Genomic DNA, 25,670 nt, shown 5'->3' on the forward strand with positions numbered 1-25,670 from the left:
CTTAGAGAGGGTTGTAAAGCACTGTGAAGCAGTATATAAGTGAAAGTGCTATTGCTATTATAGCTTTTTTTAAACAGTGAAACAATTATCCAAGGTTATTTTTATTCATTAGTGTTTTTATATTCTCACCAGTTAAGGCAATCGGTATGCCCATCTGAAGAGCTGTATTCTCTTTCTGATCTTCAGTCAAGTAAGTGTTTTTGTGTATTTTCTCAATTTAAAGGGACTCTACTATGTTAAAGATGTGTGAGGACACACTATCTTTTAAACATTTTATGGTTAGCAGCTTCATGGTGAGGATTTTTGTGCTCCTTTAAATCTGATGAAGGAACTACTGTTTATAGGCAATACATATTGTGATAATAATAATGAAGGTAGAGGGTCTCCCAGTTAAATCAGGTGTTAACTGAATCAATGCAATCTAAAAAATAATTTTGGATCTCTCTGCTCCCATACCAGATATTTGACTTTGGAATATTAATGATTTTTTTTTACTCTAAATTATGTATAGTGAGATCAAAATATTATTTTATTATATATATCTTAGCAATTGCATTTATTTTAGAGGTTTTTTAGTTATTTTGGTGTGTGGGGGTTGTATATGTTTCCCTGAAAATATGACCTGTCCTGAAACTAACACCATGCCACATTTTTCGCGTGGGCAAAAATATAAGCCCATCCCTGAAAATAACCCCCCTGGACAACCCCCTCCTCCGCTCACCGATCTAGAGGTATCCCGAAGGCACCAAGCCGCGGGAGCCAGGGGGCGGGTGGAAAGGTGCTCACATTGTTTGGCGCCTTTGGGATACCGCTAGGTTGGGGAGTAGCGCTCTGCCTGGCCAGAGGGGGGAGTTGCTGAGCGGCTGCTCCCTTGCGAGCAGTCTCCCAAAGAGCCGGGCACAGCCTCGGGGTGAAGCAGCCATGAGGTGATCACGCTCATGAGCAGCTGGCTGACAAACTCCCTCTCCAGCTGAGCAGACCACCATTCACTGACCTTGGGGGTATCCCTAAGGTGTCAAGCCACGTGGCGCTCTGCCCGCGCCCCCAGGTCCTGCGGCGTGGCACATTAGGGATATCCCTATGGTCAGTGCATGGAGCTCTGCCGGGATGGAGAGAGGGGTTGTGCGAGCACCTGTTCCGCCCCCAGCAAGCATGTCTTCCAGCCTCACCATGCCCTGGCCCAGCCACCGCCGCAGCGCTCTGAGCATAACTTCTTCTCAGGCTTACAAACTCCAAAATTCGGCTGCCGAGTCTCCCAGCAGCGGCTGCTTTAGGAGTGCGCTCTATGGTTGTGGGCCAGCTGCCGGACAGAGAGTCTTCCAGACAGAGAGTCTTCCAGCAACCAGCCCACAACCATAGAGCACACTCCTAGAGCGGCTGCTGTTGGAAGACTTAGCAGCCCAGTTTTGGAGTTTGGAAGCCAGAGAAGAAGATATGCTCAGAGTGTGCCGGCACCAGCGCCGGTGCCCTGGCCCTGCAGGGAGAGTTGGGCAGAGCATGGTGAGGCTGGGAGGCATGCTTGCTGGAGGTGGAACAGGTGCTCACGCAACCCCCTTCTCCAGCCGGGCAAAGCTCCATGCACTGACCTAGGGGGTATCCCAAATGTGTCAAGCCGCGAGAGCTGGGGAGCGGGCAGAACACCACGTGCCTTGGCTGTGCCCATCTCTTCAGGAGCCCGCTCGCAATGAAGCAGCTGCCTGGCAACCCCAAAACAATAAGCCCTCTCCCTATAATAAGCCCAAGGCCATATTTCATGGGGCAAAAGAAAATAAGACCCTGTCTTATTTTGGGGGAAACACGGTAGTTGGATCAAATTCTGAGACTACATTGTTAATCCTTTCAAAAGAAAACCTGCAAAGTGTGTGTCACATTTTCATAGTTGGATGAGAATTCCCCACCACCCTACCCTGCTGAATCTGGGGATATAAATAATCATCAGGCTGCCTGCAGATGCAATATTAATAAAAATTATAAATTACATTGAGCTAGAATGGGGTTAGAGTGATTTATGCGCTCGTCCCCTGCTTTCATTCCTGAATTACCAGCATTCATTCATATGCACAGAGGGTGGGGAAGGATTCAAAGGTACTTTAGGAATAACATGTAAAAATGTTCTGTATGTGTCATCTTTTTTTTGTAATGTTTCATTTTTCAAGGATTATTTTTAACTCCAGAAAATTAAAACAATTCATTTACTTGATATCAGTTTAGTTCATTTGCTATTTTTTTCAATTTCATACGATATCGGAACTGAATTTTTGATCACTTGCTGTACAATTTCTATCGGGTGTATCTTCCCAGGCAATAATTAATTGTTCCAGTACAGATAATTCTGTTCTATACAATACCACTTTATTATCATTATTGATACTTCAAATTCCTCCCAAAATTTGGATGGATATAGTTTTCCTTTGCAGCACCCCCATGGTCATATGATCACAATCCAGGTCTTGGCAACTAGACTGGTTTTCTGTCTGTCCCTTCTGTGATCACCATTTATTGCCTTCCCTACAAGTTTTTGGGAAAAATGAATAAAATAATTTCTCAGAAACATCCATTTGGCTACTTTGGGGACAGACTATTGACCTAAAATATAAAATGTCTACCAACATAGCTGCTTCTTGGTTTTCACAGTTATGTTTATCTTATTTTTGTTGATTTACTTTCCCCACCCCCTAATTTTGCTCTAAGGATAATTGGGCCTTCAGGCCTGCCACATTCAATGATGTGGGAAAATGGGCGGGGGGATTATATGAAGTACGGGAGATATATAGTCATAATAACATTCCTTTCTCTTGCCCTGCACCTAGAGGAGCATGACTGGGAGGCCTGATTGGGCCATGTGATGGACATGTGGGTGCTGGGCAAGGGCTTGGACTTTCATTTGGGTGGGGAAAACCTGGAAGCTTTCAGATTTGAGTTTTCCCAGATATGCCAATATGACATCTCTAATAAAATGGAACTTTGAGGAACTTCATGCCTCAAAGTCTTTCGTGGGGTATTACTTGGAACCCTGACATTCAAATTATTGTAAGATATATTGTAAGAGCCGTGGAGGCCCATTGGTTAGAATGCAGTAGTGTAGGCTAACTCATTGCTTACTCCATGAGTTTGATTCTCACTGGCAATATGCTGACTCTAAACCGCTTAGAGGGCTATAAAGCACTGTGAAGCAGTATATAAGTGCTCTACCTGTCTGTCTGTCTGTCTGTCTGTCTGTCTGTCTGTCTGTCTGTCTGTCTGTCTCTCTCTCTCTCTCTCTCTCTCTCTCTCTATCATCACCTGGTGAGAAAACAAATGATCAAGAACACTCGATTAATAATTAATGGGAATATACTAAATTTCTAATTGCCTAACAGTCATTATGATTGCAACAAATTTCACAATCTTTCTCTCCAGAAATATCTCCATATTTAGTGACCTGTCAAATAAGAAGTGAATAATCTTCCCCAATCTTCCATATCTGTGGATTAAAAAAGGCATTGATGATGTCATATGATGTTATTTGAGACTTTCTGAATCTTGTAAATAACCTGGATAAAATTGCACAGGAACACTGTGAAATTTTCCTTTTCACAGGGAAGGTAGTAAGATATCCTGAGTGAAATGAAAGTATCTTCTATGGATTTGGAAAAGGATGTTTGCTATGTATTTAGGATGAAACAGCAGTCTTCCATACATGCTGTTGCAAAAAAAGAAGAGTTTTGATTAAATCACACGGAATGTCAGTATTGAGTGTCCATTGTTTCAAATTGAACCTGACATGAATTATATTTTAATCTGTATGTTTGTCTATTCATTCTATCATCTCGCTCTTTATCTTTTAGCTAATTGTTCATTTTATTAAAGGACAAGTTGTTATAAACAATTAATTTGCTATGAATTGACAGCTAGATTTTTTAAATTATTACTGCCTACAGTCAAATTGCTTTCTTATTCTTTAAAAAAAACCACATACCACTTAGGTATGCAATTTTCCACTTTTACAGCATACTTCTGATTGAAATAAATCAAGATATTGTCATCTTGCATGGGGAAAAATATTTTGAATGAAATAAAATTACTATTGTTACTGTTAAGACACTTGATTTTCTGTTTGCTGTCTCTTTGCACATCTGTTTTGTCCTAAGATTTAGCTTTTCCATTCACATAATATTTGTACAATTTGGCAATATCAACCTAGTGTTGAGACGTTATGTCAGAAATAAACTAGAATATCTTGTCTTTTTGGAGTTTGAAGCGTCCACACTGCCAAGCTGATTCTGGATTGCTTAAAGATGTTGGTACAAGATAATCCTCACACTAATATATTTCCTCTTTTTAAAGATGTTGATGAATTGAGTGAAGACATGAAAGCGGGTCTTAGGCATCTTGCTAAGACTCTGCAGCTGTATTTGACGGTGGAAATCCAAGATGTTTCTCAGCTTTTGCCGGCCTTAGATATTTTTCAGATCTTTGCAAAAGTAAGTGTTAAAAGAGATTTTTGAAAATTGAAAATATGTAGGCACTTTTCATATTCTTGTACTTTTATGTTGTTTGAAAGAGCTATTTTAAACCATAATACACTACCAGATACCGGACTGAGTGAACAGTAAATTTATATACCACTTCAGCAATTACAGATTCCCCTCTCAAGGTCAGTATTTTTTTTCTAATAGAAACAATCAGCATATTTTTTTAAAAAAGAACTATGACAAATTACATAATGCTAATATTGAAAAATAACACAAGTTTTTAAAATTAAAAATGTTTATATCTTGCTTCCTGAAAAAAAAGGCTTATGCATCCCTTTTTGTTTGAAATTGGTATCTATTGAAAAAATAATGTATCACAATGTATATTTAATGCTTACACACTCTGATGTATGCCTTGTTACTTGACTTATTTGTTACCCAGCATTAGGAATTTTTTTTTTTTTCATCCTGATATAAATGTCAAGGGAGGTTAATAATGTTCTGCTGCATTTATTATCACCTATTATTTGCTTTAGATAACTGAAAGGGTGACTACGTGGAATAATTTTGTAATTTCCTACAGCAAAATATTACAGCTATAATCCACTGTAAAGTGACTTTATTTTGAGCTTTACTTTTTATCATTTTCTGCAAATCTAATGACTAATTTGCATGGTTTGTGGATCCATCATGATCCACATGAGAAGTTTGTAAGTTCAGCTGACTCAATTTCAGATTTCTTTTCACTGGTTTGAAATCATCTAATTTTTTCTTCTACTTGCTTTTTAAAATGGTTATGTAGTTTTAAATATTTTGTTGATTACATTTTTTTCGCTGTAATAAATGAATGTGTTTGAGTTTGTCTAAAACATAGTGCTTTATAGGATGAACATTATCTGCTGTTTTAATACATTATTCCTTTTTGTGGGATAAACATTAATTTTAAAAATTGTTCCAAATCGGTTTTGCTATAAAAATAAGCAGGAAAAGCTCAGAATAAGAGTATGTTTTTAAAAATAAAATAAAATTAGTGTCTGAATTAAAGCCATTAAATTTGTCTTCCTCTGTGACAAATACAATATTACTATACTAATTATATAGTATGAAGGACATAAAATTATCATAATCTATAAAATATATTTAGTTCTTTGGATAGATTTTGTGTATATATGTGTATGTGTGTGTATGTATGTTTTTTGTGTGTGTGTATATACACACACACACACATATATGTGTGTGTGTATTTGTGCTGATAAATAAATAAATAACTATATTTATTATATATATATATATATATATATATATATATATATACACACACACACACACACTATATGTATATATATATATATATATATACACACACGCACATACATACATACATACACATACATACATACACATACATATATACATATACACACACATACACATACATACATATATACATATAATATAATCTGTGGTATAATATTGAATAAACAAATAATGAATTTTATACTATTGTATATCAATTTTTGGATAATTAATGGCAATTAATTAGTATGTCTATTAATCTCATATGCATGAATATCTGGAGTGAACAGTTAAAACAATATTAAAAACATAGTAAAAAGTAGCCAAAATAAAAAATAACAAAAAGAATGTAAAATAATCTGTGAACTTTCCTTTAACAAAGCTATGCCAAAGAAATGAGCCCACCATCATCATCACCACATCACATCATCACATCATTACATTCGATATACTATATTTTTTGGAGTATAAGACACTGGTGTATAAGACGCACCAAGGTTTTGAAGAAGCAAATTTAAAAAAAAGGTTTTGCACTCTGCAGACCTTCCAAAAACTGCACGTTTTTCAGGAAAATGGGCCCGTTCCTCCCCCAAAAGGGCATAAATACCCTTTAGGAGGCTTGTTGAGTGCTCGGGGGGGGGGGGGCAAAAGAAAATATTAAACATATAAGTATCTACTCAAGAACAAGATATAAAGGGGGAAAACATCTAGGATAGACTAATGAAGGTAAGGGAATAAGAAATGTTACTAAATTATATCTGGGCTGATGGAAATACCATCCCAAGGAAACATAAACTGAGTTTTGAAATATACACCAATAATAATAGAAAAAGAAAGGGAGAGAGGAGGAGAGAAAGAAATGAAGACGGGGGAAAGAAGAAAGAGGTAAGGAGAGGAGGATGGAAGGGGGAGAAAGAGAAAGAGGGAGAGTAGGAAGGGGAAGAGGAAGAGCAGGAGTAGGAGAAAGGTAAGGGTAAAAGCGAGCAAAAAATGGCCCATTTTTCACAAAAATGGGCCCTTTTTCATCAAAAAAAGGGCATGCATAGCCTTTAGGAAGTTTATAGAGTGCTCCTGGAGGATGGGGAGGCAAAATTGAGCAACAAATTGCCTATTTTTCGCTCATTTCTGCTCTCCCCAGCCCCCAGGAGCACTCTGGAAGCCTCCTAAAGGCCATGCAGGGCCATTTTGGTGAAGTGGGTGGGGTTTCGGAAGGCAAAAAATGCTATATTCAGTTATAAGATGCACCCAGATTTTCAGCCTCTTTTTTGAGGCTCTGAAAAATATGGTAGTTATATTTAGGAATTCACTGTTATTGTACTTATTTACTTTGTTGCTAATAATAACTATCTGCTTGGAAGTTTTAGATTCAATATTATAGTACACTATTCTACCATTTGTTAGCAATTTATTAACTTTTTAATAGAAAATTATTTGCAAATAAACTTGTGTGAGAGAAAGGATTCTGAAATATTTTAGATTTTAAATTATGCTGAATGGAAAGCAGATGTGGCCAAAAATATAAGTACTCCGTTTTTTCCCCAAAGAATCCCAGTTTGTTGAAATAAATTGAAACTGGCCCAAATAATTCTTGGTATACGTTATCACAGAACAAAACAAAACTATTGTAAATAATAATAATCAGGTGTTCTGTGTTCTTTTCTGTGTATTTCCTAGGCACGACATACTTATTCTACATTTGAATGCCATTCTTTCATTTATGAATAGTTTTTAGTAATTTGTATAGTAAACCATACAAGTCAGTTACAGGCTATTTGATGTAGGTGCTCCAGGAATGAGAATAAATCTATAGCAAGATGAAAGAGAAAAATAAGCAGCCTGTACAAAGGTTACTAATTCTTGACATATTTTAGAAAAGTATCTATCAAATAGAGATTGCAATGAATCTACTTTAACCTCCCCCTTTTCTTTCATCCTTAATAACATCCAGTGTTTTTATTATAAATATGGTTAGTTTTGCTGCTATACCAAGAAAGTCTTTGGAGACTTGTAATGAAACATACGAAAATGAAAGTCACAAAATAGAGTTTTATTCATGATAACATGATCATTAATAATACCTTGAAAGAGATACTATCTATCTCCTGTGGAATTTAGTATTGCATGTTTTTATAATAATTATTACACAATTTTTAAAAATACATGGAAAAGCTAGTTAGAAAATTCCAAAATAATATGTTACTGTAACCATTGAAAAATATGAATAAAATGAAAGTTCAATTGAGGAAAGCTCAATAATTTTTAAGTGTAATACGGTTATAATTTCAAAGGAGTGGTACAAAAGAAAGTAAGCATTTTTGAACTAAGAACATTATATAATGTTCAGTTAAGGAGGAGAGAAACCAATTCATTCTATGCTTTCCTCTTAGAATATAGTGATTCATAAACATATTTTACAATTTAATTTCACTTTAGGGATTTAACAAAATTGCTGTTTGTGTCCTGTATGTGTACTCTTCAAGATTAAAAGTAGTTTAAAATAATAAAACTGAAACACTAGATATTGGTTCTATTTCTCACAGCATGTACTACATGCAGAAAATCCAGGATCTTTAGCATTTCCAAGTAAACTTGCAAAAGATGTCTGACTTAAATCCTGTCCCCCTTCCCCTCTGCCATATATACATACTGTAGTGGCCAGAATTGTGGAAACCTTTTGGGAGGAAAGTTTATTTTTGAGGTTTGATGGCTAATAACATCACTTTTTTGGGGGGGTAGGAAATAGTACCATAAAATTATATATCAATGGAAAGATAATTCAATCAAGAATGTAATACAATAACTTTTATGAAGGATTTGTTATTAGGATAGCAGTTATAAAGGAGAAAAGTGAAAAATAGAAAAAAAATGAGATATAACAAAATTATCACCATAGAAAAAATGAGATATACAAAAATTATCACCATGATAATTTGCATGGTGATAATGAATTATGGCCTTACAATGTCTTCCCAAGGAGTGAACAAAGTCTTTTAGTTCTGCAACTATTATAATGCGAAACCAAGATTGAATGATTGCTTTTACTAACTCGGTTTTATTGCTGGGTTGTTTTGACCTATAACTTTTCATAGAATAATTGAACAAACTTCATTGCATTACACTCTTGATTAAGTTATCTTTCCGTGGATATATACTTTTATGGTACTATTAAAAAAAAGTGGTGTTATTAGCCATTAAATCTCAAAAATACACTTTCTCCCCCAAAAGGTTTCCACAATTTTGGCCACTACTGTACAGTATGTACATGTTTACTGGTACAACTAAAAGGTTCTCCATTTGTTTTTCCATCTTCACTAAATATTTTATCAAGGCAGATTCCTTTATTTTATTTGTTCAAGTTTATCACTGGGTAACTTTAAATTGGAAAACTGTAGCGCAGCAGTCCCAATGGACCGAGGAGGATAGTTTGGTTTTGCTCACTCACCCGCTGCTCATCTCCAGTTGTGTGGCCCATTTCCTAGCAGGCCTATGGGTTGGGAACCCTGCTGCGGCATTTATATAGCTTTTATAACTGTATGTAATTTGCATTGGCTATTAGGAGGCAATATATGACCAGATTTGTTCTTATTGAAACTTGTTAAATATACATGGCCAGATCTTATTCTGTGGGCTTCAGTCATACTCTGAAATTGAACTCATGATTATTATTATGTTTTAATTAGATAAAGTGCATGAATGGTGTAATGTAAGCTTAAAGAAAGGTAGAGTGTATACCATTTTGATAATGTCTCTTATCATTTGGAATTGTTCACTCAGCTATCTCTGTCACATATTAACTACCTTTTTCTTGATACATGAATTGGCCTATCCATGCTCCTATTTAATAACATTTTTAAAAAATTCCTGTTTAAACCTGTATCTTCACTTCAATGCATGTATTTATCAACTGCAGAAGATCAGATCACTTGTGTGGGAATTAAAATATTTAGTTTAGAGACTACTTTGCATGTCAGCATAAGGCTGCTCTCATCCCCCACACCCCATTCATATTTCTTATGGAGGATGCAGTAATCCCATTATGTTTGTATATGTTTTGTCCTTGATAAGATCAGTAGATATGCTTATTTTCAAATTTGAAGTAAATTTCGTTCTGACTTGTGACAGTAACATTAATCTTGGGGCTATTTTTTTATTATGTATATCTAGATCTCTCCCCCCCCAGTGATTTACAGGTGGGGTGTGTGTAGAAATCAGGATTTTCATGGTGTTGAAATTAACCTTTTTGGTACTATAATTAATCTTAGCTATTATAACATATAACACAAACAAATGAATCACTAAGTTATAATAAATTGCAATTTAATTAAAAGTTCTGAAATTGCACTTTGAGACTTTCATGTACTCAAGACATATAGCTGAACTATATGAATCTTCAAGATTATAAAGTAAACTGTCTTCAGAATGCAGAGGAGAACTGATTTATTTGTGCAACATAAAAGAGGATAGATTGCCTTAGTCATGAAGATAGGAGTTCTTTGTCTATATGAGAAATAAGAAAGTTCTTTGTCTAAATGAGAAATACAAGATCTTTTTTAAATCTGAGAGACCATCTTTTTATGGCATTCCATGTTGTCTTTGAGACAGAATGACTTTGATCACTTTAATATAAGGTTGACCAACGTTGGCAACTTTAAGACTTGTGGATTTTAACTACCAAAATTCCCCAGGTAGCACCCCAGCCAGGAAAAGTGCTGGCATTATTGATTTACCTGGAGATATGTGCTCTGCAGTATATTGTCTAACCCTCAGAAGCTTCTCTTTATTATTCTTCCAAACTCAATGACTGACTATGCTTATTAACAGTACTTCTAGGTAAAGGTAAAGGTTTCCCTTGCACATGTGCTAGTCGTTCCCAACTCTAGGGGCGGGGGGGTCATCTCTGTTTCAAAGCCAAAGAGCCAGCGCTGTCCGAAGACATCTCTGTAGTCATGTGGCTGGCATAACTAAAAAGGCAAAGGCGCACGGAACACTGTTACCTTCCCACCAAAGGTGGTTCCTATTTTTCTATTTGAATTTTTACATGCTTTTGAACTGCTAGGTTGCCAGTACTTCTAGTTTTATATTTAACCATAAGGCTTTCAGGGGTTGTGATATTCTTTTAATTTTTAAAATGTTTTGGAATTCACTTTTATAACATAGATCCCCAATCATGAAAATATGAGCTCTGGTCAGAAGCAGTTTTCCAGTGAAGCCCAATGAAAGGTTCCCCACATCTGGTTTAGTAGCTTCTTAATACTATCTATAGTGGTAAGAGAGAAAGGTGTTTTAAAGCAGCTTTATGTCTGTGAGAATATGTTATCATCTGAACTCTGACAAGGCCTATTTGGAAAGATTTTGGCCATGGGAAGCAAACAGAGGACATTGAAAATGGCCATTTTCTGACCACTTCTCCCATCAATGTCATAATCGTGAGTGTGCCCAGATCACAGACACGTGATCATGGGCTTGTGAAATATCTGGAACTTCAAGATTTTATCTGTTATTTATTATTTTATTCTAGGATTTTTAATTGGATATTCACTGAATGTTTTTATTTGTTCTGGTTTCTGGTCTAAGACTGTAGTAAACTGAACTGAACAGTTTTTTAAGGCTTGCCTATTTCATACTTCTATTGTTGACAGCGCTAGTACTTAGGAATAGGAATCTGTAGAGCAAATATGCATTATTAAATAGTAGCTTACATATTCCAGTTTCAATATGAATCAGTCATAAAAGATTGCAATCAGTTCTATCTTATATAGTACCTCATAATGTCCACAATATTCATAAATGGTTTATCTTTATTTAAAATGTCAGCTAGGACTAATTAATAAAAGATGCAATCAAGTTTCCATTTAGCAACAGTTTAAAATGACTTAATTGTTTTGAGCCTCTCTTTTTCACCATTATTCAGAGCAGATAGGTTTTTGTTTTTTTATGATTTACAGGAGTGAGCTGTAAAGACTTGGCTTACACTTGTTTAATCAGGCTTAGGAAAATAGATGGGTATTTGCATACAAAGAGATCTCTATTCAGAATTGTATCCAAGGCCTGCTTCTCAGTTATGCTATAAGAAGTATCTTTTGTTTCTCATTCGCCTAACTTCCTTTTGTGCTTCTGCTGCTTAAATTGACATTGTTTTAGTAACAAAAAAAAAAAATGGAAACGGAATTTTATGAATAAGTAAATGCACACCTTCTATAAAAGTTTAATTCTCATCCTAATAATGAGTTCAGTTATACTGCAGTTGTCGTATGAAATGCTTTTCCATAATCTATTTTGGTCTTCTAATTTGATGCCATTGGCCCTGTTATCTGCAGCTGATAATAACATTCTAAAACATCTGCTAAATTGGGAAGTTGTAGTGGTTATGCCACTATGGATAAACAGAACTTTATTTTCTTATTAATTTCCATCAGTCCCATCCCAATGATGATACTACTTTTAGTTCTTATATATATATATATACATACATACATACATACATGCATACATACATGCATACATACATATACATATACATATACATATACATATACATATACATATACATATACATATACATATACATATACATATACATATATATATATACACACACACACATATATATACACACACACACACACACACACACACACATATACATACATACATATATATATATATATATATATATATATATATATATATATATATATATATATATATATTTTCAAAAAAGGTTTTTGCAGTGTGAGCGAGAAGTTCTTTGGGAAATGCTTTAATCAAAGAAAAGAAACTGGACAGCATGCATAGGTGAAAACAATTTGGAATTGTTTCTGAAGCAGCTGTCTAAATCTTGTGAATGACTTTAATTCTTCACCTCTTCCATAATTATAATCAGTGTGGCATAGTTTGTTATGACATTGGACAGAGTGATTCAGGTTCATATTGGCTGTTTGTCACCCACTGAAACCCTGGTTACATATTTTGCCATCCTGAGAGTGTGTCTATACAACTGCATGATCTGTAAGTTGATGGAACGCAGGCATAGTGTGTTGGCTATAAAACAGTCTTTAGATTAGAAAGTGTAGCTTTCACAGAATAAGAGATAGGTCCATGATAAAACTGATCTATGATTACCTAGTGATACATTGGCTCAAATGTGCACAAACTGGCCAGAACTATTATTGTTAGTAGGGAGTGCTGGATATGGCATAATGTTAGCACCTTTGTCTATATTTCTGTGTTTGCTAAAAGGCATTATCTGAAAGACTTAATTGACTCAAGGCAAGATGAATAATGGAAATTAATATTCACATTGGTGCTTAAAATCTTTGTGAAGCCTTTTGACTTTTTAATATTTCTGCATCAATATGACTTAAACTATGACCTGTTCTCCAATCAAGTCCTAAAATTAGATAAGGATAAATAGGGTCATTTTTGTCATTGAATACATGAATAAGCATAATGTCTTTGACTCCCTTGCTTAACTGAATTCTTTTTATCTAGTTTTAGAACTTATGTGGAGATGAACATTATGAATATTCTTAGGTACTTCTGGGCTCGCAGTTACATTTGGGCCATTTTTTATTTTGAATCCTTTGCTCTGTTTCCTTTATATTCTAGATATTTGCCGATATTAACAACCTAAAATTCATAAATTTAAATGTCAGCATTCTACATGGTTTTCAATTTTTGGCAAATTTCAGAACGTGCTTGAGTAACTCTTTCATTTTCTCTCCTTTGCTTCAATGGCAACTATGAACAATGAACTCAATACTTCCTCCAAGTTTTAATTTGTAATATTTGATTTCATATTAACGATTAGAATTGTATCTTTATAAATACCAGACGATATTACATAGTTGGGCAAGCTAACAACCAAGCTTGAACAAACCTTGGGCTCCATTGGAAGAAAATATTTCTTTCATTAATGTATATGTCTTAAATGTGTGCTTTGTTTTGGATGCTTTGTACAAAGAAAATGAAGAACAAAATTAGTATCTTCATGAAGCAGCTGAATTAAAATAAGCATACATCATTTCTACGGAATAAAATTGTTTTGCTTTGTAGGAAAAAGCTTCATTAACCATTGCAGAGTGTTTAGTAACTACTACCCAGATGCTCTGGACAGTACATCTATAATCTAGAGCACAAATATGTAATAAAACATCAGGTTACACAGAAAAATAATTCCCAGATAGGGATCGCCATTCCATAATAAGTTTTTTTTCTGCAAGTTTTTAAATTGAACCTATGTCAATGTAAATATTCTAATAATGAATAAGAAATGGTTGGTTTGGCTGGTTTGAAAAAGATGACATTTTAATTAAAATTAATAATACAAAAAACTTGTCTATGGTATGAGGCACATGGAATGAATTGTTAGCATCTATGTTATTATTCACTCAATAATGCTGTAGGCAAGATTTTAAATTATTTAATTAGCATTGCCATTACTGTAGTGTTACTAATTAATTTTTTACCATAATCTTGGAGTATAATAACCTCTGAGTTATTAATGTTTTGCACAACAATTAAGCTGGTAATATAAAATATGATTGAGAGCTGAAAAATAGAAATCAGCCCTATTTAGATTCTCAGTGTCCATAGGACAACATGAAAGAACCTGATAAAATATAGAACCCTACAGATTTTTCTGGTTTATTTTGTTTGTGACTGAAATCCTGCATTCAATATCCATATCCTATTAAAACGATTAATGCTCCAACTTTATACGAACTGTAAAAATGTTTAATATGGAATGCCAAGAAAGATATGGAGGGTAGCTCTCCTCCACCAATCTTTACAGTATTACAATTTGTTTCAATTTTAACTATCTTCCTCCAACTTCCAATAATAAAGCCCCTGAGAACTTAGAACAAGACCTGATGATACCGGGAATTTTTAAGCATTTTTTCTGATTCTTCTGAAGCTGCCTGAAGATTGTTATGGTAATATTTCATTTCTAAAGTTCTTTAACTGATTGATGAGAATTACATTGATCAAGTGCTGTGCCAGCAGAAACAAAGTCGTCGTTGCTGCAGATTATCAGCGATTTCCTTCTCCAGCACATGGATAAATACACCTGGAAACATCTACCTACCTACTCTCTCTCTCTCCCTCCCTACCTACTGTATTTCTCTCTCTCTCTCCCCCTCCCTCCCTCTACCTACCAACCTACCTACTCTCTCCCTCTCACTACCTACCTATTGTATCTATCTATCTATCTATCTATCTATCTATCTATCTATCTATCTATCTATCTATCTATCTATCTATCTATCTATCATCTATCTATCATCTATTTCTCTATATCCCTCTACCTACCAACCTACCTTCTCTCTCTCTCCCTCTTTCCCTACCTATCTACTGTATTTCTCTCTCTCTCTATTTCTCTCTATCCCTCTACCTACCTACCTACCTACCTACACACACTCTCTCCCTACCTACCTATCTACTGTATTTTTCTATCTCTCTATTTCTCTCTCTCTCCCTCCCTCTACCTACCTACCCACCTACCTATCTACCTATCTACCTATCTACTGTATTTCTCTCTCTTTCTCTTTCTCTCTCTCCCCCTCTATTTACCTACCTGCTTTTTTTTATATTTGCCTCTTCAAAATCTTGGTGCGTCTTATACTCTGGTGTGTCTTATATTCTGAAAAATACGGTATATATAGTATGTGACTTGCAGCTTTAGCCCTAGGTTTTTTTTTAATAGATTCAAGTCCCAACAAAAAGTTCTTTATTCTTTTGATGCTTCTATGAGCTTGCCCTGCTATTGTTCAAAATGTTGGGAAATCAGAAACAACATAATGTTATTTGATGCTACACAGTCTTGTTCATTTCAGTTTTTCTGTATCTCTGGAATTTCTCATGATCCCCACATTTTTATTTTGTCCGTAGGACATGGATGGGGTAGGTTGGTGTAGTGTTTAAGGCACCAGACTACAATCACGAAACCATAAGTTCTAGTCCTTAAGCACACAGGCAGCTTGTTACTTTGGGCCAATCACTCTCTCTTAGCCCTTGGAAGGAGGCAACAACAAACTGCTTTCAAGATCATGCAAAAATAGTTCAGCCATAGGAGGTAACACTGATAGGAAGGGAGGGAAGGAGGGAAGGAAGGAAGGAAGGGAGGAAGGAAGGAAGGAAGGATAGAATTAAAGTCCTTATAGATTCATCTAACATTCTGCCAAGAATTTTATTCCTTAGTTATATTACTGTATTTTAAATACTGCTGTCACATGTTGTTACCTGGAAAATCTTTACCAAAACCTATGCTAGCAACTTACCTGGTTCAAATAGCACTTTGTACTCCTTACTGTAGTATAGCTAGAGTTGGTTACATTTTCCACCTTAGGCAATGTATTGAGAAATATATCATAGAAGATGGTTGAATGGGTGGATTTTAAATTATATACCAGTATTAATTACTTTCTTGTATTATACATACCAAATTTACTTTTGAAACACTGAGAAAGATTTAGAGAATGTATCATTTAATAAATTGCTTTTCTCTTTAAGTAGAAACAGAATAGTTGCAGGGTATTCTTGACCATTTTAACAAGTGGCAAGACTAAAATTGTCTTGGATTTAGGAGCTAAAAAGAATCAGGCTTGGTCACACTACAAGTGTTGTAAGAAAAGAAAGAAAAATATAGGATGGTATACTCTCACTCACTAGGACTTAAGATCGGTCCAAGGGAACTTCCACATTTTTTATTCCTAATTTAATTCAGGTCTAACCAAGTTGATTGCGACTAAGTGATTAAATTAGGTGATGATCCTACTATATCTCAGTAATAATAATGTACAGTTCACATACATTGTATGATGTGATGGGATTGCAGCAAGGTATTGTTCAATGATATGATAATAAAATGTTCATAGTCCTTTTTATAGCAAACTACATATCATTTCTTTTAGCATAAATGATTTAAACTCTTGGTATATCTGCATATTTATTGTATGAGCCACAATAGTGAAAAGTCTGTACATAGATGGCTAATGATTGGTGTTCCATTTTGAGAATGAATAGTAACATATAGGGAACTCTTACATATCAGCCTTATCTACAATTTTTCAGCAATACATATCGAGCCTTCGGGAGAATGTATTAAACCTAACCATCCTGTGAAAAATACATGCAGATCCAAGCACATTGGAAAATCTTCTGAAATTACCATTATGTTGTTTGGTGTGGGGGCTATGATTCTTTACTCCGTCTCAGCCTGCCATACAATTGCAATGTGATTTCTCTCCAGATGGAAACTGCACCAACTGAACAACTACTACGTAGTTCTTATTTCATGCTTCACAAGATACAAACATTAGGACTTTATTATTATAAATTATAAGTAAACCATTGAAATACATTGTTGGAAGGGAGCAAAAACTATGTTTTTACCAAGATTCCCTTTTTTAGATTCAGAGCTGCCATTTATTTTATTATTACCCCATTTTCTTGAAAATAAGACCTCTCTGGATAATAAGACCTCTCTGGATAATAAGCCCAATTGAGCTTTTGAGCGCATGTGCTAAAATAAGCCCTCCCCGAAAATATTGCAAAACAGCAGCAGGCATGAGGTTACCACGCTTGCTGCCTCCTGCACCTCAAAAATAATAAGACATCCCCCAAAATAAGGCCAAGCACTTATTTCGGGGGGGGGTTTCCAAAAGAAAATAAGACCCTGTCTTATTCATTAAGTCATTAATATTTGTGTGAATGTTGCAGAGATAGTTTCATATGGTATAACTGGAGAAATGATAAATATGAATGTGAATCACAGTGGACCTGCTCTTGACTTGTTTACTGTATATATGAAGGCTGAATCTATGCCTCATAATTGAAGGAATCCTGTTGTTGTTTCCCTGAATTGAGGAAAAGTAATAAAATAGATTGCAAAAACTATAGAGGATTCATTTGCTGGCTCTGCGAGATAATGTATTGGATAGAATTCCAGTTGAAAATGTATCAAAGATGCCATAAACACAATGTGGGAGGTGCAAATAGCAGTAGGAAGGGAGTGTGTAAAACAGATTTTTGCACTTTTTGGCACTCAGCTCATTAAGAGAAGTATAACTATGGGACAGTTGAATTGTACTATTGATTTAAAGAAAGAGTCTGGTAAAGAAAATAGTTTTGAAATATGGAATGTTTCGCATGTCTATAGAGGGGATTGATGGCTGCTGACTGCAGTAAGAGTATTATATCATTGAAATAAAGAGTTTGAGAGAATAAATGAATACATAGCAAATAGTTTAACATTGAGCAGGGAATAAGACAATATTGTTTGTTGTCACCTTAGTTGTTTAGTGCATTTATAGTCAAAAGTAGGATTATAGTGATGGTAGAAGTATATTGGTCTGGGATATGAATATACATGTACACTTATGGTATATGCAGATGATAATGTGTTCTTGACTGACATCCCTGTTGCAGAAATGTTAAGACAGATTGGTTGGAATAAATTGATGAGATCTTTAATAAGAGAGGTGTAATTTTTGAAGAACAAAAGGCAATGTATGAATTGGCATCTAAGTACAGTGGAAATATATTGTACATGATTTGTAAGAATAGAGAGGCATTGTGAATGTGGTCATGTAAACTAGATTGTTAGATATCCTTTTATCTCCTGCCCTTACTTTGTTTTGCTTACAATTATTTACTCTTGCTTTGTACTTTTCATAATATTGCTCGCATTGAAAAGGAATAACATAATGGATATGAATATATGTAATTATTAATATATTTTTTTCAATTTACTTTATAGAATTTATGGACATTGCATTTCCTTTTTTTATGATGCAGCAGTAGTGAGCCCTGTATACCCATAATTATACACTGGATAGTTCAATTTTGAGAAATGATGGTGTTCTTAGATTATTGTGAACTGTTTTGATTCAGGGTTTTGCAGTATTTTCAGTCCTACCCATGGCAGCATTTAAAGATTTATGGACCAATATCATCACCCTTCTGGTTCCTTTGTGACTTATTTAGAATTTATATTGTTTAATACTTTGAATTTGAATGAAACAAGAGCTTTAAATAACTGTTGGCAGCTTGATTTTGTAAGAAAATGTATTCTGCCAAGTGACATAGAAGAAGCACTATAAACCTGATGCTTGGAATAGGTGAGATTTACATTAATGGCAACTTTGAGAGTATGATGAAAAATCCAGTCATTTGATTTAGCTATGGTTTAAAAGTGCTTCTAAGTAGAATTTCACAAATGCCCCAAACAAGTGCAGGTTGGTTTTTCCCCCAGTTTATTAGGATTTGTAACATGTAGAATTACCGTAATCAGAAATATATGTTCTATAATATTCACATTAGCTGCAATTTAACATTTGATTAAACCAAATATTAGATTTTATTCAGTTATTCTTAAATAATATTAAGAGCAATCAATTAAATATAAGCAATACAATTGGAATTAAATAATGAGTCAGTAATAAAACATGCTAGAATCTCTAGATCTGGGGAAATTCCCCCAGAGATCCATGATCAGTCAGGATAGATTTGGAATATATATCTCTTCCTTCCCTTCCCTTCCCTTTCCAACAAGGACTTGGAAGAACATTTCCAGAAATACATTTCAAAAAGCAAGAAATTTAAATCTCATTAAATTTGCATTTAAGTAAGAAAGTTTGTATGGTTAAAATACATATTTTATAATATGTCCATTCACTTAATTGCAATTATTATTGATTTTTACTGATGCAAGGATTCACATTTCTTTAGACACATTCCATGACTTGGAATCTTTCACTTTAGTATCTGATGTGTTGGATGTTTGTATAGTGCATTTATTTTTAAATTTTTCATTTTCCTTTTTGGTGGAAAACTGCATCTTCTCCCAGGGATCTTTAATTTTGTAATCTGGACACTGTCCCTTACTATTATGACATATATTTTAGAAATGCCTTTCAGATAAGTATAAAACTTGTTTGAAAAATGGAAAAGATTTGAATGTAAAAAAACCCTAACTGAGATGGCGAAATGTTTAATGTGTGGGGTCTTATACTGCTGGTTGTCTCTGTTCAACTTCCAACACTCATTTTGTTTTGTGAATTCACATCCCCCTCGCTTTTATTGTCATCTGAATTGCTTAGTTATTAATCTTTTAGTCTGTTGATGTTGTGGTTTCGTGTGCTATTGGTGTCAAGGTCAACATCTTTTAATTTTATAGGTAGAACTCCACTATAACCTCAGAATCTCCTGCTATATATTTAAATGCTGTCACTTGTCTAAAAATGACAGTGTCTTGGGCTTATGTCCGCCAGTCTCTTTATTGAATTCTTGGGCTGTATTTCATCTCAGAAGCCTATAAACATCATGATTTCAAAATTGATTTTTTTGACTGACATGTTTTACTGACATATTAAAGCCATCATATTTAATATTGGGATTTTCTTGTTAAAATAAAACGTTTATGGCGCTGAAGATTTTCTAATACTAACTGATGGTTAAGAATTAAGCTGATATTTTGCTGCAGATTTTGGCAGAGCTATGACTAACAGAAACTGTTATTTCAAAATAATTATGTTAAGACATGGAATGAAATCAAAATGGATTTATCAAGGTGGGGAGTGTATAGTTATCATTGCTGGGAAGAATGTCTGTGGTAGAAAAGAATGTGTTACCTAAAATGTTTTTAGTTGAGACAATACTATTTTTTTTAGATCTTTTAATCCTACTTTTATTATTTTTACAAATAATTCAAGGAAGTAAAAACACCTAATACTCCTTCCCCCTCCTATTTCCCCCACAACAAGAGCCCTGAGAGGTGGATTGGGCTGAGAGAAAATGATTTGCTCCAGCTGGTTTTCACGCCTAAGGCGGGACTAGAACACACAGTCCCCCAGTTTTGAAAAGTGATGCACCTTTTAAACAATGGCAAAAATGATATATCCATATTTATATAACATAAAAATAAACCAAGGGTTAAATTTCACATTCTTTAAGATGCAAAGGAATGAGGAGGATTAGGATTGTCTGATTTTAAATTGCAGTTTGCCATGAATGAAGGAATGGCTCTTGTCAAGAAATAAGAGAATGTTAGAATTAGAAACACATGACCTGGTTCAGTAGATGATTTTCTCTCTGTTTCTGAATGTTTCTTGTTTGAAAGTGAAACACTGTTGTTTTCACTAATGTTATGTTTATACTGGATAGGGCAGGAAAAAAACAGTTTTGGAATGTGTGACATTTTGTAAACTAGCAATTCTTGAAATAAGCTTTCTAGTTCGTTTATAAAACTTTACATAATGACACAACTTAATTCAAAGTAATGTTTGATTAATGGAGAAGACAAAATTACATCCAATCAGGATTTCTTTAATTTGTTAGGAACTTGATCCAGACTAAGTTAAACATATGGTACTTGTTCCTATGGAAATAATTCTGGTGACAAATATAAATCACATTGATTTGAATGAGATATTAGTGCCTCTTGCTTGGACAGGAGCAAATCCACTGAGTTACTTCATGATGAAGGTAATTTATATCCATTGTTAAGGGGTAGGTAATTGAGAAAATTAAATATATGTGGTTCAAAAATGCAATTAAAATCAAATGTTGAAGCAAGGAAGAATATAATGTAACTTAAATATATCATTTGTACAAGGTCAAAAGACTGAAAACTGATATTTTGACTTATTACTATTGGATGTTCTATTTATTTACTGATTGCTCTATTTATAAAAACACATAATGTGGAAATTTATTTATGAGAAATAGATGTAGTCTTCCAGTACCCTATTCAGTTGTGTTATTTTTCTCTCCTAAAAATGCATAGGTTTATTTTATGATGGCCTTAATTCATTTCCTTATAAATAACTTTTCCACTTGGGTGCTTAGAATATTTGCCATCTGGAAATGAGGTTGTTTATAATGCACAGCTGGAATTATTCCCCCCATCTCCTCCCAGGTTTATAGCGAACAATAGTTTGCAACTTCTGTAATTGTCTTTCATTACACTGAGCAATAATCCTTTGGTTGTGGGGGTGGAGACTCAACACACTGACTCATCAAACAAATAAGTGAACCTTATATATATTTGTCACTGATTTTTTTAAAAAAATGCTTACAAAAGTAGAAAATAATGGTTTGTCTTGGTTAGCATCAAAGTTCTTTTTCATTATATTTGTAAGTAAGACATATTGCCTATTGACTTTTATTGTAGATATTAGGAAATTTTCAAATCCCTACGGAAAATTTTGACATTCTGCTATCAATTTTCTGAGTGCATGTATCTGGACATGAATAAAAAGGCTATCTCAGTGTGCATTAACAGGAACATAAGAGTCTGACTCTTCAATAGAGAATAAGATGATATTCTCCTTAAAATGATACAGCAAACTAGGGAAGACCTGGTTTGGCAGTAGGTATATATAGAAAGGGCCTGGGTGTTCTACACAAGTTAGAAATAAGCCAGGACTATAGTGCAGAGGAAGCCTGGAGGAACGTTGTCCATGGGTCGGACATAACTTCCTAACTAATAACAACAACAAAATGGTGCAGCTGTTAAAAAGACAAAGGCTATCTCAGTGTGCATTAACAGGAACATAACAGTCTGACTCATGGAAAGTAATTAGTTCACGGTACTCAGCAGTAGACAGACCCTACATATATACTGTTCTGGTTACTACAGTTCAAAAACCACAATGACCAACTGGAACAAGTTCAGAGGAAGGCTATCAAAATAGTGAAGAGTTTGGAAGCCAAGTCCTATGAAGGATGACCTGAATATGTTTACAGAAGATCTAAGGAAACTCAAGCTAGACATGAAGAGAGACTTCTTGGCGGTATCAGCTGTTAACCAGTGGAATAGGCTGCCACATGATATGGTGTGTTCTTACCGGAAGTCTTCAAATAAAGACTGACTGATCATTTGTCAGAAATGCTGGAGTGGATCCTTTCCAATTTACAGTTTTTGCTTTCCATGCCCATGTGTACATTTATGTAAATGAATTATGTGTACATTTCTCTTTAAACAAAGATATACAGGAAATCCTCAACTTACAACAGTTCATTTAGTGACTGTTCAAAGTTACAATAGCACTGAAAAATGTGACTTATGACCATTTTTCAAACTTATGACCATTGCAGCATCCCCATAGTCATATAATCAAAATTCAGACGCTTGGCAACTGGTTCATATTTTTGACCATTGCTGTGTCCCAAGGTCATGTGATTCCCCTTTTACGACCTTTTGACAAGCAAAATCAATGGGGAAGCTGGATTCACTTAACAACAGTGTTACTAAACAACTGCAGTGGTTCACTTAACAACTGTGACAAGAAATGTCGTAAAATGGAGCAAAACTCACTTAACAAATGTCTCACTTAACAACATAACTGTTGGGCTTAATTGTGGTCATAAGTCAAGGACTACCTGTATTTCTTTCTTTCACATTTGTTGAAGGCCACTATACATTTAAAGAGAGCTGCTGGTAGATGTTGGCATTGACACAGTGATTCGGTTTCTGTTCTTCACTCAGTCTGCTTGACTTCCTATTCAGTGCAGATGAGAATATTGTAGACCAGATCGGATGAAATTTGATACAAACAAGGGAAAGATTGCTAAATGGCAAAAAATAAAAATAAAAAAAAATCATGAAAAATATTTTATTTTGGGGTCAAGAATTTTGACTTAATAATAAAGATTATGTTATTCTGAGAGCTGCATGAAAAAAAAATCTTTACATCATATATTACAGTTTCCGTATGTCTAGGATCATTTAGCTTTAATTACAAGATGCTAGGAATTTAAATTACTGGCTATGTGATAGGTTTCACCTTAAGATAACATCTGTCATTTTTGAATTCACGTAGTCTAATATTTTCAGTATACCTAAATAATAACAAAAGCTGAACTGGATATAAATGTTTTCTGGTTTTGAAGCTTCTTACTGCTGGATCTGTTTTATATTCTAGTCACCTTCTCCATGTTATCTATAATCCTTATGCTGTAAAGTGCACTCAGAAGAGAATCTGGCTTGTTGTATAAGAACTTAAAACAGGTGCAGTAACTGTGAATCACTCATTTTTTCTGGTAACGTTTTGAATGAATATCTGAACCCTCTAAAGCAGTGGTCCCCAACCCCCGGTCCGCGGACCGGTGCCGGGCCGTGGAGTACCTGGCACCGGGTCGCGCAGCGGCCGGGGGCCATGATAGCTGATCTCCCCCCCCCGCCCTCTTGCTCTGCTCGCCCCGGGAGGGAGGGGGCGGCGGTGGTGGCCTCGGCCCGAACTTGGGATGCTGCTGGCGGAGGCTGCCTGGGAGGCGAAACTTTGTCCGCGGACTCGCCCGGCCCGCCTGCCCCGTGGAATGACGAGGGGGGGAAGGAGGGGGCGGCGGCACTGCATTTTCCTCCCAAGGAGAAACTAAGGTTGCGGGGGGGAGGGGCGCAGGGTGGCCGTTTCGGGGGAACTTGGGGAGCTTCGCCGTTCCGAGAGGCCGAGGGAGGCTCCGCTGCGGGAGGGAGGGGAGGGCGCCCGCCCGCCGCCGGCGGCTCCCTTCGCCCAGCCTGGCACCACAGTAGCTCTCCAGGGCTGTCATTTTGTCGCCGAAACGAAGGCGCTCGGGCTGAAACGACGCGGAGCCTCGTGCTTCCCATGGAGGGGAGGGGGCAGGCGGCCGACCTCCCGTGTCGCCAGGAGGTTCGCTGACACTTCCGAGAGGCGAAGGCTTCGGTGCGCCAGGCCCCCCGCCCAGCCCCGAATGCCAAGCCGACTGCGGCTCCTTCGACCCGCCTGGTGAAGCGCCCGTTGCCGCCCCCCGACCGAGTCTGCTTCTTCCCGTTTTATAGCTGTGTATTCTACTCCTTGTGAAGAGTCAAATATGGTGTCAAGATGCGTATTCTGTAAACTCTGGGAATGCTCCATACTTCATGGAGGGATATGAGTTCCTTGAATATGTTGCATGGAGTCTTGCGGATACAGGCTCAAAAGGAAATAGAGAAATTCGGCTATTTAGAACTTACTCAGAATGTTCACCTAAGAATAACGCAGGTTTATGCCAAATTTTCATGTACTACTCTTGAGAATGTTGTCAAATCAGATTTTACTTTTTAAAACATTAAAATAGCTTAAAAGAAGCAACCTAGTTAATATTCAATAAAATTTTACATTTTACAGCGCGCGCGAACAACGCCCCCCCACTCCTGCGCGCCCTCAGCGGGCCACGGTAAAATTATCAAAGGCTGACTGGTCCGCGGCGATAAAAAGGTTGGGGACCACTGCTCTAAAGTACCTTTTTGTACTGGCCTCAGTAGTCTCATTCAAACTTCAGCAGGGCCAAGGACAGGGTTTCCATTTTTTTTTACTGTAAAAATTGTTTATCGAAGGCAGTGTAAATTATCATTAGCTATTTGAATTGCAGACATATTATTAATTCATATTAGATTTGTTAATTGTTGTATTCTCCAGATCTTTCTCAGATGTGTTGCCAGATATTCTTTCCAGATGAACAAGATGTTACTGAATGATTTCAGCAAAATATAAATGAAGTCTTATATTATCCCTGTGATGATGGTGGTTATTATTACTGATACTATTTTGTAATATTTTGATGCTTGGTTTGATATATTTTGCATTAAGATATATTCAGTGTGCAATTATGGCACAAAGCAAGTATTTAATTTTTTATTTTCCTGTTTAATCTACTTAGTTTTTTGGCTTAAGCTGAAACTTCTTGTGTAAGGGATCTCACATAATTTTACCTGCTAGTAACAGAGGAAATAAAGTATTTAATACAATTAAAGGAAACCTGGTATTTCCCAGACTATTTTAATCCAGGTATTTTCAGGGACTGGAATTCATTTCCAGCAGGGGGCACTTAAATACCAATAGAATGTACATACGTAAGGAGGGAAAAGCTTATGTATCATATATAATTTTAGGAAAGCTCTTGAAATAATTATTGTAC

The 25,670-nt window shown here is 35.6% G+C and overlaps 1 protein-coding gene across 1 annotated transcript in view; it reads left to right on the plus strand.

Moving 5' to 3' along the window:
* Positions 1-25,670, plus strand: part of SMYD3 (SET and MYND domain containing 3) — a 326,898-nt gene that overhangs the window by 41,246 nt on the left and 259,982 nt on the right. Inside the window, exons 4-5 of the mRNA XM_087718002.1 lie at positions 133-190; positions 4,327-4,463. Coding sequence (XP_087574128.1) covers positions 133-190; positions 4,327-4,463 — 195 coding nt within the window. The remainder of the gene's footprint in view (positions 1-132; positions 191-4,326; positions 4,464-25,670) is intronic.

The sequence above is a fragment of the Thamnophis sirtalis genome, unplaced genomic scaffold (assembly GCF_051295495.1).
Source record: "Thamnophis sirtalis isolate CommonGarterSnake01/CBP01778 unplaced genomic scaffold, rThaSir2_p1.2 scaffold_6, whole genome shotgun sequence".
Lineage (NCBI taxonomy): Eukaryota > Metazoa > Chordata > Lepidosauria > Squamata > Natricidae > Thamnophis > Thamnophis sirtalis.